The following is a 17,568-nucleotide window of genomic DNA, read 5'->3' as shown; positions in this document are numbered from 1 at the left end:
AATGTAGATCTTATGCACATTTGCAATAGCTCTGGTAGTGTGGCTAAAAGATCTTAAGCTGTAGGATGACAATTTTGTTCTACAAATGGACTTCAGGGTAGAGTAGGTATGAAACCCGAATAAAAATATAGTATTAATATGCAGAACCAGGCTCTCCATTAAAAATGTATGTGAGATCAGTGGCCATATCCAATTCATAAACAGCCTGAGTTGGCCCCTCTCAGAATAGTGAGTATAGCTTTGAATGAAAAACGTTTCCACTATTTTGTTTTTCATGTCCACTAGGAGACATTCTGCTCAGCGTGAATGGAATTGATCTGACAGGTGTCAGCCGTGGCGAGGCCGTAGCCCACTTGAAAAATGTCTCCTCATCAGCTGTGTTCAAGGTATTAGAACTGAAAGCGTGTGAAACCCCAAAAGGAGAAAATGGGGACTTATTGAGCAATGCCAATTTGAGCTCCTCAAGTCAGAGTGAGTGGTCTCCTTCCTGGGTGATGTGGCTTGAATTACCAAGGTGAGTTCAAGCAAAGGGTCCTGAAAGAAACTGGGTATTGTGTAGTGGGTTCTGGGCAGCAGGAAGGATGCCGAGACAATGAGTACAGCATGGCAGATCTGTTCTGTACCAGCCTGCTACCGGCCCTGCAGAAAAAGCAGGGACAACCCCTTTACAAACGACAAGAGGCTGGAATTAAGCCTGCCAAATTTATTAACATAAAACAGAGCAAAACAAGACACCAACCATGAAACAGGAGCTAGGAAACAGGAACTATTCAAGCGGTTGCCTTCAGCAATCCAGCCCTCCCACGCATTCCCCTTTTATACAGTTCAGGGCGTGGCTTCTCTCTGCCTCCTTCCGAGGTGCCCCATTGCCTTCCTCTGTTTACTCCTGATTGACTGCCTCCTGCGTCGGGTGTCCTTGAACAGGGCCAGCTGTGGGTCATCTTCATCCACGCTGTCAGGCTCACACAGCTGGGTCTCCATTGTGACCAGGTGGGAGGGGCCTGGCTGAGGGCTCTCATCAGCAAGCTCTTCAACACCCCCCTCCTCCTCTGAGTCGTCCAACCCAACTGCCGAACCCACAGGCTGACCCTGAATCACAACAAGATCTTTATTCAGTGGTAGTGACTGTACTGGGGAATAGGGGTTACCTGCCCTCCTGGCCAGGTGAGCAGCCTGGCCAGGTAAGCAGCCTGGCCAGGTGAGCAGCCGGCCAATCAGTTTGAACCTCTGTTTCCCGCCAAAACTGGGTTCCCTCCAAAAGTCCAACGCCCCCTGGTGGTGACTGCTATGAACGTGTGTCTCTGTTCCCTTCACCTGGATACATAACACTGGGGAGAAAGTTTTATGAGACTGACATGACACGAGCTCAGCTTAATGCACTGCACAGATATTTTAATTAAATCCAGGTTCTTTGAAATCTCTTCTGCTTTCCCCATGCTGTATCTCTCATAGCTATAGATGGACGATCTATACTGATCTAGTTTAAGGGAGCAAAAGGATCCTGAACAGCTTGCTTCTTCTTCTTCTTTTAATAGGCCTAGCCATGACACATTATGCGTTACAGCCAGTCCTCAACTTACAGCCACAATTGAGCCCCCAAATTTCTGTTGCTAAGCGAATTTTGCTCCGTTTTATTTTAACCTTTCTTCCTGCCATTGTTAAGTGAACCACTGAAGTTGTTTAGTAACACAGCTCTTCAGTGAATCTTCCCCATTGACTTCACTTGTCAGTAGGTCATAAAATACGATCACATGACCCCCGTCATAAATATGAGTCGTTTGCCAAGCATCTGAATTTTTATCATGTGCCCACGGGGATGCTACAACGGTCCTAAGTGTGAAAAACGGCCATAAGTCACTTTTTTCAGTGCCGTTGTAACTTTGAACGGTCACGAAATGAACTCTTGTAAGTGGAGGACTGCCTGTGCATCCATAGAGCATCCTGCATGAATACCCAGCTTTAGGATCTGGACCACCCTGTGTCTTTGCACACCGTCGACACAGCTTGCAGACTTCACAGGCACCATTTCAGTTCTAGGTTGTTTTGAATTGTTTGTCTTTGCCCAGATGTTCAAAAGCTCTCCACACAGTGGTGGTGAAATTGTCCAAACCACTTTCCTAATTCACCCTCAGCCAGCCTTAAAAACTTGCTCTAATGGGCTAGAAGCAGCTGTGTTATATTTTGGTATGAAAAAATAATAAAGAACCCCAAATAAAACAAAACCACAAAGTACATAGTCTGTTACCCACTCATAAAATGCATTTAAATGTCTTCTTGGGATATGATTTATACTTCGTTACAACATTGGTCTCAACCTGAAGTTTTAAAATGAGATACTGCCAGGATGACACACTATTAAATTTACCCTCAAGCTGAACTTCAGGAGCCCATAAAAGAAGGCAAATTAATTACACAAGACTCTCTAACTGATTTGCCACAAGCCTTTTGTTTTATTCAGCCTTATTCATATTTATCTAAATATATAAGATGATCATACTGTGTCTTGTGAAATAGAAAGCAAGCGTTTACGGGTTTTGTTTCAGTTATACATTACATGCATGCAAAGATTATTTTTAAGCCATTTTGGGGGAACATTGCATCTCCTCAGAAATATTTTCAGGTATTTCTCAAAAAGCATCCGAATAGGTATATAGGTAGAATATTTTATTTTATTTATTTTATTTTATTTTTTATTTTATTTTATTTTATTTTATTTTATTTTATTTTATTTTATTTATTTTATTTTATTTTATTTTATTTTATTTTATTTTATTTTATTATTTTATTTTATTTTATTTTATTTTATTTTATTATTTTATCCAATTTTATTTTATTTTATTTTATTTTATTTTAAAAGAAAAGCTGTTGTTCTTTATGAGAAGTTGCAAGGTTTGGTTGGTGGTGAATCTCCAGTTCTCCTAAATTGTTTTAAAAGAGAGTAAGGAAGCTCATGAAGAATAAAGCTCTCAATGTCTAGCTATAGCAGTATAATATTGCTAAGCACATTTGATTTGTGCTTTAGATTGTAAGCCGCCCTGAGTCTTCGGAGAAGGGCGAGATATAAATGGGATTAAAATAATAAATAAACAAACAAACAAACAAACAAACAAACAAACAAATAAATAAATAAATAAATAAATAAATAATACCTGTAAATTATTTCTCACATTGCACATATTTTAATCCCCGTAGCAGGGGAAGACATATGAGGGTTTGGTAGCACTTGTGTTCTGTTTTGAGGCTTGTACAAATTGCAATAATAATAATAGATAAACTCTTAACAGAATAACAGAGCTGGAAGGGATCTTGGAGGTCTTGGAGTCCAACCTCTTTTATTATTATTATTATTATTATTATTATTATTATTATTATTATTATTATTATTATTATTATTAGTAGTAGTAGTAGTAGTAGTAGTAGTAGTAGTATTTTATTTTTATTTTTATTTTTTTATTTTAATCCCATTTATATCCCACCCTTCTCCGAAGGCTCAGGGCGGCTTACAATCTAAGCACAAATCAAATGTGCTTAGCAGTAGCCTTCATTCTATGTATATGCCTGCTTATTAGGGCTTTCGCCCCCCCCAAAAGTGGCATTATTACAAAGTCAGCTTATTGCCCCCAACAATCTGGGTCCTCATTTTACCTACCTCGGAAGGATGGAAAGCTGAGTCAACCTTGTGCCTGGTGGGATTCGAACCTGCACTAATTGCAGGCAGCTGGTGTTACTTAAGGAGGCATTAGCCCACTGCTCCACCAAGGTAGTAGTAGTAGTAGTAGTAAGAGGAGGAGGAGGAGGCAGAAAACCCTATACCAGGGGTATCAAACTGCTGACACCCCTTTGATTAGTAGTAGTAGTAGTAGTAGTAGAAAGAGGAGGAGGCAGAAAACCCTATACCAGGGGTATCAAACTGCTGACACCCCTTTGATTAATAGTAATAGTAGTAGTAGTAAGAGGAGGAGGAGGAGGCAGAAAACCCTATACCAGGGGTGTCAAACTGCTGACACCCCTTTGATTAGTAGTAGTAGTAGTAGTAGTAGTAGTAGTAAGAGGAGGAGGAGGCAGAAAACCCTATACCAGGGGTATCAAACTGCTGACATCCCTTTGATTAATAGTAATAGTAGTAGTAGTAGTAGTAGTAAGAGGAGGAGGAGGAGGCAGAAAACCCTATACCAGGGGTATCAAACTGCTGGCCCACGGACCGGATGCATCGTGGCGAAACCTCACCCACCTCATTGCCGGCAATGGCAAAAAAGTCGTGATACGTCGTGACACGTCCTGTGATGCTGCAAGTTTGACACCCCTGCCCTATACTGGCTGTCCAGTCTCTTCTTAAAAACCTCCAATGTTGGAGCATTCACAGCTTCTGGAGGCAGATTGTTCTGATATGCAGGTTCTGAGGTTTTGCTGGTAAAAGATACAGGAAACCAGAAGTTGCCTTCAAGCTTTATGTTTTTATTCAGCTGAACAAGAGACGGGCTCCTCTAAAAGAGAGCAGCCCCGAAAGACAAGAAATCCTCGTATTTATTCTTTCTAGTTACATAAGCAAGCCATCCCGCAAAGCTGACACGCATATGATAAAATATTTCACCCAGTAAATCTGGAATACTGTAGATAAGAGAGCAGAAGTAACAAACATGTTCCCTTTTGGGGGTTTCCCTAAAGATATTGTATGTTCTCGGGTGGGTTAGGACCAGGGCTTTTTTTCTCATAGAACGCTCAGAACGGAGTTCCGGCACCTTTTTTGGATGGAACCTTGTAGGGTAGGCAAGGCGGGTTGTATGACATGTGTGAGTTCCGGCATCTTTTTCTTTTATAAAAAAGCACTGGTTAGGACATTGGGTATTTTCCTTGCTGGCCTTTCATGACCCTGCATCCAGGACTTTGCAAGAGCCCAAAGACAGTAAGGCCATCTGCACATTCACAATTGATATTTCCTATACTGTCCCCTAAGTCCAGGTCAACAGTTCCACTGGTTAATTGTTCTGTCAGGAAATTTCTCCTTAGTTCTAGGTTGCTTCTCTCTTTGGTTAGTTTCCATCCATTGCTTCTTGTCCTGCCTTCAAGTGGTTTGGAGAATAGCTTGACTCCCTCTTCTTTGGGGCAGCCCCTGAGATACTGGAACACTGCTATCATGTCCCCACTCGTCCTTCTCTTCATTAAACTAGACCACAGATCTGCAACCCGCGGCTCTGGAGCCGCATGCGGCTCTTTCAGCCGTCTCCTACGGCTCCCAGTCCTCTGCCATGTGCAGTTCAAAAAAAAAAGTGGGACTAAAAAAGTTCAACCAATCAATTCAAATATGCAGGGTAGGTGCATATCTCGCCTTGGCTCCACTCTTCAGTCAAACCCTGTTGTGCACATGCGCGCATGTACGCGCATGTGCACACATTTTTTGCAGCTCCCAGTTTTTCCTTTTGTGAGGGAACCGGTTCCGAGTGGCTCTTTCACTGTTTCAGGTTGCTGACCCCTGAACTAGACATACCCAATTCCAGCAACCGTTCCTTATATGCTTTAGCCTCCAGACCTCTAATCATCTTTGTTGCTCTTCTCTGCACTCTTTCTAGAATCTCAATATCTTTTTTTACATCGTGGTGACCAAAACTGGATGCAGTATTCCAGGTGTGGCCTTACCAAGGCATTGTAAAGTGGTATTAACACTTCACGTGATCTTGATTCTATCCCTCTGTTAATGCAGCCTGGCACTGTGTTGGCTTTTTTGGCAGCTGCAGCACATGGCTGGCTCATATTTAAGTGATTGTCCACTAGGACTCCGAGATCCCTCTCACAGTTACTACTATTGAGAAAGGTACCTCCTAAACTATACCTGTGCATTTAGTTTTTCTTGCCTAAATCTAGAATCTTACTTTTTTCACCACTGAATTTCATTTAATTAGATAGTGCCCAATGTTCAAGTCTGTCAAGATCCTTCTGTATCTTAAGCCTGTCTTCTGGAATGTTGGCTATTTCTCGCAGCTTGGTGTCATCTGCAAATTTGATGATCGCCCCATCTAGCCCCTCATCCAAATCATTGATGAAGATGTTGAAGAGCACTGGGCCCAGAACAAAGCCCTGGGGCACCCCACTACATACTTCCTTCCATGTAGATGCAGTTCCATTGAGGACCACACGCTGAGTACACCCAGTCAGCCAGCTACAAATCCATCTGGTAGTGATGCTGTCTAACCCACATTTTTCTATCTTATCAAGTAGTAGGTTGTCTTATCAAGTAGTAGGTTATCAAGTAGTAGGTTAGTTTCCATCCATTGCTTCTTGTCCTGCCCTCAGGTGCTTTGGAGAATAGCTTGACTCCCTCTTCTTTGTGGCAGCCCCTGAGATACTGGAACACTGCAATCATGTCATCCCTAGTCCTTCTCTTCACTAAACTAGATCTTGATCTGATTCAGCATAGGTCTGTTTCTTCAAACTGAAGTCCAATAAGGTGTGTTTGTATTTTGCAATAACCTGTTTACTCCCCATTGCTTTATCTAAGCCATTCTATAATTCTGTGGCATATGTGCTCTATAGCAGACATGTCAAACTCGTGACATCACGTGACATCGCGTGACGTATCGGAACTTTTTCCCCACTGCCGGCAATGGGGTGGGCGCAGTTTCTTTGTGACACGTCCAGCCCGCAGGCCGGCAGTTTGACACCCCTGCTCTAGAGCAAATCAGTTGATAGAGAACACTTAAAAATATGCTTGTGAAAATGTGAAATGTATATTGTGATTAAATGATCAAGACACATTGGAGTAGGCCTCCAGTGACATAGTACCCCTAGACCAAGGGTAGGCAACCTTGGCTCTTTTATGACTCATGGACTTCAACTCCCAGCTATGCTGGCTCAGGAATTCTGGGAGTTGAAGTCCACGAGTCATAAAAGAGCCAAGGTTGCCTACCCTGGCCTAGGCCTAGGCCACTTTAAGGCTCGTGGACTTCAACTCCCAGAATTCCTGAGCCAGCATGGCTCAGCTTGGAAACCTCTCCCTTTCCCCTCAGCATGGCTGGCTCAGGAATTCTGGGAGTTGAAGTCCACGAGTCATAAAAGAGCCAAGGTTGCCTACCCCTGCCCTAGACCGATATCAGGATTTTTTCTATTTATCGATAAGAATTGTTTAGAGTTTTACAGTTCCACATATAGTTGGCTATGACTAATGGAGTAAAATCTGCAGGGATTCCTTTACCTTTTACCTAATTCTACATTCCATGCTACTTTATGAAGCCCTTTATGAAGCCTGAACTATAGATATTTACCTTATTCATTTTTCCTATTAAACTACTGACTTATAAATGAGAGGTTTAAACCAGTGCTGAGAATTAAAATGGACTGGGTAGAATTGAGGAAACAAAGAAACTAAAATTTGAGAGGAAGTGAGCACTGCAAATAAAAGTGAATTTTTAAAGAGGGAGCTGGAATTGGGAAAGGGGGGGGGAATGTGAAAACCAAGAAAAACATCAAAGGGTCAAGAGAAAAAGGAAAAAAGAAATATTGATGAGACTTTAAGCAGAGTCAGATCTGGAGATTTATATGAACATGGACATGAAGTCAACAGAAGCTGGGGTGAACTCAGTGGAGACTTAAAGCATTTGTAGATTCTGTAAATACTTAAGGAGGGGTCTTGGAGAGAAGGATTGTAGAGAAAGAGACAAACAAAGAATACAGACACACACACACACACACACACCCCAAAAAATATTAACGTATGAGCAGAGTGGCTTATAATATTGCAAAGCACAAATGGAGAACCCCCGGCCTTTTAATTATTAGCAAGCTTACCTTTAATCACTCAACTCATTGCTGGAAAATGTAACTGGAGTTTCACAAGGTCCTTACCCCCAAAACAGAAAGATGAGTGTACGTGTTATGGGACACCCAAGGTAGAGCATGCTTAGCAAGCATCTGATTAAATAGTTTAAATGCTGGCTTAAAAGTGTAACAAAAATGTCATCCTCAGCACACATCCTTCAGACAGGAAATGTGGTAATGCGCAACATTATCTTCTTTATTTTTTTTTTAATAAAGAAATAACATTACCTTATAGCTTTCTGGGGGAATTTAACAGTTGCATGATATTTACCAATAGCATGGCAAAATCCAGGGCTTTTTTTTGTCATAGAACGCTCAGAACGGAGTTCCGGCACCTTTTTTGGATGGAACCTTGTAGGATAGGCAAGGCGGGTTGTATGACATGTGTGAGTTCCGGCACCTTTTTCTTTTACCAAAATAGCACTGGCAAAATCGCTTTCATTATTCCCGCCTTATTGGAACAGGCCTTGTTCACGGATAGAGTTGTTCAAAAGAGGGCAACTTTGGCTTATTATTTTGCGCAAAATTTGGAAGGGTGTGTGTGTGTGTGTACTTTAATTCCTGTATCCTCAAAGAAAAGATTTTGCTTTTTTCACACCAGCCGCAAATTTTACTGGGGCTCCTTCTTCCCATGCCAAACTATACATGTACTGGTTTCTCCATCCTTCCCCTCTCTCTCTATGGCCTCTTTTACTGAAGGAAAATTACCCACCATGTCAGCAGGTTTGGAAACAGGAAATCCATTGTAATCATATCTCCAGCTGCAGCACCACTGACAGAAAGGAACCACAGTCTATGTGAAAACCAAGGGGAATTAGTATGCTGGGCTGGTGAGTGGGTCTTCAAAAATGCAGATGAAAGAGGAAAGAGGCAAAAGCTGATTAGAACCGACAGGAACAGAGGTGTATTTCTTATTAGCACTTGCCTGTTTGAGTAGACACTCAGAACCCAGAATTTGGATTTACTTGCTCAACGAAACAGATTATCACATACTTCAGCCTTGCCTGGTGAGTTGTATTGACCGCCTTATTTTTCCATTCTTGCCGTTCTGAGTTTTGCGTGCCACATCTGGAAGCCCTTTAAGGCAGGTCTTTTTACCAGAATATGCATCACATTAATACACATTAACTCATTTCCCCTTTGTCTAAGAACGTAACCTCTTAGGAGTTTCCCACTTTCGGGCTACGAAGGGCAACTGACCGTCCAGCAAAAGCTGAAGAAAGGTTAAATAGGCCTCAGGGATATTTTCTTTTTCTTTTTTTTCGTTGTTCTTGAACTGTCTTGGGAGAAATAAGGATCCTATTAACTGTGCATTTCAGGCTGGAAATCTTTTGTGAATTATTTAACATGGGCTGATTTGTCATTCCAAAGGCAGCTTCCAAAAACAAGGACACTGAACAAATCAATACACAAAAGAAAGACTTGCAATACAGGTAGTCCTGAACTTACAATGGTTCGTTTATTGACCGTTCAAAGGTTTACGAAGGCACTGAAAAAAAAGTGATTTAGGATCCACACTTCTAAACCCTCGTAGCATCCCCATGGTCACATGATCAAAATCCAGGTGGCTTGGTGACTTGACCCATGACCGTTCCAGCATCCGGGGTCATGTGATTATCTTTTGTGACCTTCTGACAAGCGAAGTCAACGGGGGGGGGGGGGAAGGCCAGATTGACTTTACAACTTTGTTATGAACTTAACAACTGAAGCGATTGACTTAATAACTGTATCGAGAACAGTTGTAAAACGGGACAAAACTACTTAACAAATGCCTCGCTGAGCCACAGAAATTTTAGGCACAGTTGCTTGCGGTGGATAAGTTGAGGGTTATCGGGGATGCAGCAATAGCGCTGGAATTTCATAATACAGTCATCTGGGGGTTCGTGCAGATTCAAGGCTGCACCACCACCCCCCCCCCCCGCTAAACAATTGTGAAAGAGAGATGTTCTAACTAAAGAATTATGCTGGCAATTCCTCCTGCCATTCTCATCCATCTGGAATTAGGCTGGAATTAGGGAGCGTGAACAAAAGCTAATGCTGCTCGGCGAGGTCACCCATTTGCTGGATGTTGATTTCATTTTGCCCTTTCCAAACACCATTCCCCCCCCCCAGGGGAGCTTTAAAACTCCAATGGAAGGGTGGGGGGAAGGAAACCTTTAAAAAAAACCATGTTTTTTATAAAAGTATAAATTAAGGACAATTATCAAAATGAAAGGGAGTCACAAATGTTACTAACAAAAAGAACAGCAGTGCTTTGGTGTCTGTCAAAGGATGTATTTTCCCTATAACCCTATAAAGGTAAAGGTAAAGGTTCCCCTGCACATGCGTGCTAGTCGTTTCCGACTCTAGGGGCCGGTGCTCATCTCCGTTTCAAAGCCGAAGAGCCAGCGCTTGTCCGAGGACGTCTCCGTGTTCATGTGGCCGGCATGACTAGACGCCAAATGCGCACGGAACGCTGTTACCTTCCCACCGTAGTGGTCCCTATTTTTCTACTTGCATTTTTACGTGCTTTCGAACTGCTAGGTTGGCAGAAGCTGGGACGAGTAACAGGCGCTCACTCTGTTACGCGGCACTCGGGATTCGACCCGCCAAACTGCCGACCTTCTGATCGACAAGCTCAGCGTCCTAACCCGCTGAGCCACCGTGTCCCTTTATAACCCTATAGAAACTAATCTATTACTTATATTAATTATATACTTATTATATATTGTATTGTATTAATTATGTTATGTTATGTTGTTATGTTATGTTATGTTATGTTATGTTACGTTATGTTACGTTATATTTTGTACTGTATTGTACTGTACTGTATTAACTATACTACACTACACTACACTACACTACACTACACTACACTACACTACACTATACCATACCTGCCTGGGTCTTTTCAGAGCAAGCAATTCTTTTCCTCGTTTTCTCTACGTGACCTATTTCTATCGCCCAGGACTCAGCGAAGCAAATCTCCGGCATGAATTTTACTGACCAGAACCTTCTGTAGCAGCATTTGTTTTACCCATGCTAGAAGGAGAACATGGAGTACTTCACTTATGCAACACCCTACAAGAACATCTAAACAATGAGTCACTAAATAGACCAACTGAGACATTCCATCTCAGTGGAATGGTTTAGTTCTTCCGCTTGGAAGGCCCAGAAGCATTGCCCAAGCAAATTCCAGTCATTAAAAGACCCAGAATTTTTGCCATCTCCAAAACACATGGATAGGAAGGAGCCTTTGAGTGTGTGTCACTGCTCTGATTCATTCCAACTTGCCTGGAAGGTCTCAGGTTTTCAGGGAGACCCGGACGATGGTGTTTTGTGCACTTTTCATTACCCCCGGTGCCAAAATGGAAGTGAATCATGATCCTATCAGTTTTTCTCTTCATTTATAGAGAACATGATAGTTACACTTGCATACATTTCTCTCTCTCTCTCTCTCTCACACACACACACATACACACACACACAAACACACCAACTTTCTTTTTTTGTGATGTGGGAGAAGGGCTGGAGCCAGGAAATATTTGTCTGCTTTGTTGCCTTTTCAACAAAAGCAGAAATGAGGGGGTCGGGTGCATTGAATGCTTTGCATTGTTTACATTGTATGGTAGACTTTTATTTATTTTTTTATTTTTTCTCTTTTACTGTCATAAGGAGTCTGGTATAGTCTGGTGGCAGACCAGACTAATAAAACAGTTGCTTCTTCTCCACACTCTTTAAGATTAAGCCCCAACACTCAAAAGCCTCCAAACTCAAGAGGCTTATTTCGGAGACGGCCTCTCTGTAACTTACAGAATTGTTAAGATTATCATGCACAGATTGTTCTCCCAAATGTTTGATAGTTTCCAATTTTAATGAACTATATTGTTGTTTAGAACAGAGGCCCCTAATCTTTTGGGCACCAGGGACCGGTTCCGTGGAGAGAGGTTTTCCCACGGACCGGAGAGTGTGTGGTTTTGTGTGCTGCTTGCATCCCACAGATGGGGCTTTGCTTGTTTGTGCAGACCGGTTGTTGACATGCCGCGGCCCCGGTACCGGTCCACAGACCAGGGGGGTTTGTGGACCTCTGATTTAGAAAATACAATAAAATACTAGAAGTCAATACACGTCTTGTGATTAGATACAACCTTGTGACTTCCAACTACCAATAACAGCTATCAATAATAGTGAAATCTGGACCACGGTTGGATGGTGACCTTGGTAAATCTGGTGCATTTACAACTGTATGAAAAGTGGAATTCGGAATGCTAAAAAAAACTACGCAGATGGTAAACGAATAAAACCAAAGCCATGAAAAAGAGCCAACGGGCACCTGCTTTTCACATTAGAAGCCAGCCAGCTATTATACAAACATTATACTTTATATCTTGCCAGCAGGTGAATATTTGTAGTTCTCAAGGGCCTAATCTACAGTACTATAAAAAAAATATCCTGCAGAACAGAGCAAAAATCTGTTGCCTTGAACAACGGGGTTTTCATTTTTAAATTTTAAAAGCTCCGAGTGCTGCTACTTTGAAAGGACAAAAATAGGAATTACAACGGGGAAGGCTGATCAGCTCTGTCGATTATTTGGCTTACAACTGGTTGCTTAGCGACCCTTTGAAATTACGACATTCCACACACACACACACACACCAAGGTGTTTATGATCTGGATACAAAGCTGATAGCCGGACCTCCTTTGCAACGATGCAATTACATTTTGAACATTCAGCAACTGGCCCATTATTTACGGCGGTTTTCAGCGTCCTGCAGTCATGTGACTGCAATATTTTTATTTTTTTATTTTGCTGGAAACCGGTGTCTACTTCCAGTTTCCGGCAAAGAGCTCATTGCAGACAATGGGTTCCCTTAATGACTGCTACACACAAACAAATGCGTCAGTCACATGGATGCTACAACTTACAACGGTCACAATATGCAACTGAAATTCCAGGATCCACAGCTGTACTAAATACATCTTTATCTGAATGGCATCCAGATAATTTAAAGCCTGCTATGGCTAAGAAGGGACGCAGTGGCTCAATGGGTTAGGATGCTGAGCTTGTTGATCAGAAGGTCGGCAGTTTGGCGGGTCGAATCCCGAGTGCTGCGTAACAGAGTGAGCACCTGTTACTTGTCCCAGCTTCTGCCAACCTAGCAGTTCGAAAGCACGTAAAAAATGCAAGTAGAAAAATAGGGACCACTACGGTGGGAAGGTAACAGCGTTCCGTGCGCCTTTGGCGTCTAGTCATGCCGGCCACATAACCACGGAGACGTCCTCGGACAAGCGCTGGCTCTTCGGCTTTGAAACGGAGATGAGCACTGGCCCCTAGAGTTGGAAACGACTAGCACGCATGTGCGAGGGAACCTTTACCTTTACCTTTTATGGCTAAGAAGCCAATAAGCAAAACGTTAAGTAATGAACATTTATAAGTTTAAGTTAGGAATATGACTTAAATGGAATGCTTTTTTTGCAGGTCGTTGTACAGCTGCAAAGAAATTGTATTGCGAAGAAATACAGCAGGCAGCCTTGGCTTCAGTATAGTGGGAGGTTATGAAGAAAACAGTGGAAACAAACCATTCTTTATCAAATCCATTGTTGAAGGGACTCCAGCATATAATGATGGAAGAATCAGGTAATAAAAACATTGATTCAAAGCAAATTGTGTCTTATATCTTGAGGCTGCCTTTGATCAAATTAGGCCCATGAAGCTTCTTGCTCTGTACCGTCTATGTTGATAAACCTTTTTTCCAGAATAGTTGACAAAAATGCTCCCCCATTTTTATTTGTGGATTAGAGGGACTGGATCTAGGAACTTTTTGTTTTCCAAGGATCCTTCCCTTAATATCTGCACCATTTCTAAGAAGGGGCTAGTCTACGAATGTTGAGAGTCGTTGCAAAATTTGTGATCTGATTTAAAGCTACCTATACCAACTACAGGGACGCGGTGGCTCAGTGGGTTAGGACGCTGAACTTGTCGATCGGAAGGTCGGCAGTTTGGCGGGTCGAATCCCGAGTGCCGCGTAGCAGAGTGAGCACCTGTTACTCGTCCCAGCTTCTGCCCACCTAGCAGTTCGAAAGCACGTAAAAATGCAAGTAGAAAAATAGGGACCACTACGGTGGGAAGGTAACAGCGTTCCGTGCGCCTTTGGTGTCTAGTCATGCCGGCCACATGACCACGGAGACGTCCTCGGACAAGCGCTGGCTCTTCGGCTATGAAACGGAGATGAGCACCGGCCCCTAGAGTCGGAAACGACTAGCACGCATGTGCGGGGGAACCTTTACCTTTACCTTTATACCAACTACTTTCTTCTTTGATTACAGAAATAGAGTTCTCACACAATCTAAAATGAATAAGGATCCTGCTTTCTTCTTAATACCTCTTAGTTTGCAAATATTTGGTGTTCTGTACCAAACAAGGAATGGATGGAAATTGTATCTCCTACCCAAGAGAATCACTGCTAGTTCTTTACCCAGGTTACAGAAATAGGCAGAAGAAATTGAACATTGATGTTAGTATTAAAAGGAGTTAACATTTTATACAGAGCAATTGGAATTCTTTTGTAACAACTTGTTTTACTGTAATTAATCCTGCTTACTTGAGCTTTTGTTTCCTGGGAAACATAATTGTGCTAAACCAGACAATTGATACAGTAATTGATAGTGAGGGATACGGTGAGGATAACATGCATCAGAAAGCAAAGTAGTGTCCCGCTGCCAGGAAGTGTGGGGCACCAAGGCTCTGAGGCATTGTTCATCTGGGGCAGGGGTAGGCAAGCTTGGCTCTTGTATGACTCATGGACTTCAATTCCCAGAATTCCTGAGCCAGCCATGCTGAGGGGAAAGGGAGAGGTTTCCAAGCTGAGCCAGGAATTCTGGGAGTTGAAGTCCACGAGTCACAAGAGAGCCAAGGCTTGCCTACCCTTGGCCTAGGCCGCTTTATGACTCGTGGACTTCAACTCCCAGAATTCCTGAGCCAGCCTCGCTGAGGGGAAAGGGAGAGGTTTCCAAGCTGAGCCAGGCTGGCTCAGGAATTCTGGGAGTTGAAGTCCACGAGTCATAAAAGAGCCAAGGTGGCCTACCCCTGGTCTGGGGTGATCCCTCCCCTTGAAAGCAGGGTTAGCATTACTGTTAATAAATTAAGCTATGAGGAACCGTGACATTGTCAGAAGCGTGTGTTGTGCGATTTTAATACAAGCTTGACCTTGCTGTTGAGCAGGTGGTTCTATTTTATAATTGTGAACTGCCAAGAACCCGAAGATGTGGCAGCTTGTAAATGAAATAAATGCGTGACCTAATTTTGCATCCAGTGAATGACAAGATGTGAGTTTAAGGTTCAGGCATATCTCAATATCTTTTAACTCACTTGGGCGAAGTAGGCAAAACATTCTGATGATGCCAAATGTCATCCCTCAACGAGCAAAATATCATACGGCGACAGCGCTTCCAATTATAGGGAATGAAAGGGACTGACCAAGGGCTTCGAAAGAAACAAGTGATTATGAATCACAATAGGCTCAATTTTATACCAGGCGATAACAGAACATCTGAAGCAATTCTTAAGTGACAGTTGGATCCTGATGCAAAACTGATCGTTTGGAAAGCTCAATAAATCTGAGAACTTTGGCAATTCAGAACATCAAACGTTTGCCAAATAAAGAAAATGGTCTTGGAATTGCTGCAGATGGGCCTAACCTAAGTTTTATTTGTTCCTTCTTTCTCCTACCAGGTGTGGCGACATCCTCCTTGCAGTGAACGGCAGGAACATCTCAGGAATGGCGCATGCTTCTTTGGCAAGGATGCTAAAAGAACTGAAGGGGAAACTTACTCTCACTATTGTATCCTGGCCTGGCACCTTTTTATAAAGATGTATTTCCATTGGAAACAAACGAATTCCTGTGTACTGGACTTTTTTTTTTGTAGCATATACTTGCATTATATAAGTAGAAGTCTTAAAATGCACCATAGGAGGTTTTAAAAAAAACACACGCTCTCTTAAAAAGCTATGGAAAGCTGCTGGTGTAAATCAAGGTACGCAACTTATTGTTAATATGTTTAATGCTTATATATATATATATATATATATATATATATATATATATATATATATATATATATATATATATGTAGATCTAGAGTCTCGGGTTTCTTCCCGCGTTCCTTTCATCTTCAGAAAGTTGTGGCGACGTTTCGACGAAATCCCATCCGTCATCATCAGGCCGGAGTGTTCCTCCTGCTGCTTCCAGGAGCAATGCGTGGTCTGGCTGTTCCTTTCCTTCCAACTGCCGGTGGGGCTGTGTTCTGACTGGGTGGAGGCGTGGCTGCTTTCTGATTGGGTGGGGGTGTCCTCCGATTGGGTGGAGGCGTGGTTGTCTTCTGATTGAGTGGAGGCGTGGCTGTCTTCTGATTGGGTGGATGCGTGGTTGTCTTCTGATTGGTTGGAGGCGTGGCTGTCTTCTGATTGGGTGGGGTGTGTTCTGAATGGGTGGGGTTTTTTGTTGTGTTGTAATATCCTGAGTGTTGTGATTTGGTGTCCTGAGGAGTGGGCTGTGTAGTGGCCTCCAGAGCTTTGGTTTGGCTCCGAGTTCGAGGACCTGCTATGTATCTCTGGTATGGGTCAGTCAGGTTCGTGTGTGCGTTCTTCTGCTTGGGTGATGGCACTTTTGCTTGACTTGTTCTGTCTTCTGTGTGGGAGAGTTTTTGTTCTGGGTGTGGATGAGTCTTGCTGGGGCTGGTGGCATTTGGGGTTGTTTGTTGGTTTTTTAAATCCTTGTTTGCTGAAATTCGTTTCTCTATCAATGCTGGTTTCCAAATGTCATGTAGGCGGGAGGTGTCGTCTCGCTTGTTCATACTGTCTGGGTGTTTTTCTATTTCAATGGCTTCTCTGATTATTCTGCTATTGAGATGTTCTATTTTGGCGATTGTTTTTGTACCTTCAAAATTGATGTTGTGTCCCGTAGTGTTTATGTGTTGTACTAGTGAAGATGTGTGATCTTTCTTCTGTACTGAGTTCTTATGTTCTTCTACACGTACCTCTATTCTTCTGTTAGTCTGTCCGATGTATGTTGCTGGACAGGAGGCGCATGGGATTTGGAAAACCAGGGCATATACCAAATCCCATGCGCCTCCTGTCCAGCAACATACATCGGACAGACTAACAGAAGAATAGAGGTACGTGTAGAAGAACATAAGAACTCAGTACAGAAGAAAGATCACACATCTTCACTAGTACAACACATAAACACTACGGGACACAACATCAATTTTGAAGGTACAAAAACAATCGCCAAAATAGAACATCTCAATAGCAGAATAATCAGAGAAGCCATTGAAATAGAAAAACACCCAGACAGTATGAACAAGCGAGACGACACCTCCCGCCTACATGACATTTGGAAACCAGCATTGATAGAGAAACGAATTTCAGCAAACAAGGATTTAAAAAACCAACAAACAACCCCAAATGCCACCAGCCCCAGCAAGACTCATCCACACCCAGAACAAAAACTCTCCCACACAGAAGACAGAACAAGTCAAGCAAAAGTGCCATCACCCAAGCAGAAGAACGCACACACGAACCTGACTGACCCATACCAGAGATACATAGCAGGTCCTCGAACTCGGAGCCAAACCAAAGCTCTGGAGGCCACTACACAGCCCACTCCTCAGGACACCAAATCACAACACTCAGGATATTACAACACAACAAAAAACCCCACCCATTCAGAACACACCCCACCCAATCAGAAGACAGCCACGCCTCCAACCAATCAGAAG

At 42.7% G+C, this 17,568-nt stretch overlaps 1 protein-coding gene across 1 annotated transcript in view; it reads left to right on the top strand.

The window, feature by feature from the left end:
- Nucleotides 1-15,867, top strand: part of LNX1 (ligand of numb-protein X 1) — a 145,196-nt gene extending 129,329 nt beyond the window's left edge. Inside the window, exons 9-11 of the mRNA XM_083367902.1 lie at nucleotides 286-514; nucleotides 13,268-13,426; nucleotides 15,521-15,867. Coding sequence (XP_083224028.1) covers nucleotides 286-514; nucleotides 13,268-13,426; nucleotides 15,521-15,656 — 524 coding nt within the window. The 3' untranslated portion in view covers nucleotides 15,657-15,867. The remainder of the gene's footprint in view (nucleotides 1-285; nucleotides 515-13,267; nucleotides 13,427-15,520) is intronic.
- The last annotated feature ends 1,701 nt before the right edge of the window (nucleotides 15,868-17,568 follow it).

Source organism: Vipera ursinii (assembly GCF_947247035.1).
Source record: "Vipera ursinii genome assembly, chromosome: 7".
In the NCBI taxonomy this organism is placed as follows: domain Eukaryota; kingdom Metazoa; phylum Chordata; class Lepidosauria; order Squamata; family Viperidae; genus Vipera; species Vipera ursinii.
This window is presented reverse-complemented; position numbering and strand designations above follow the sequence as displayed.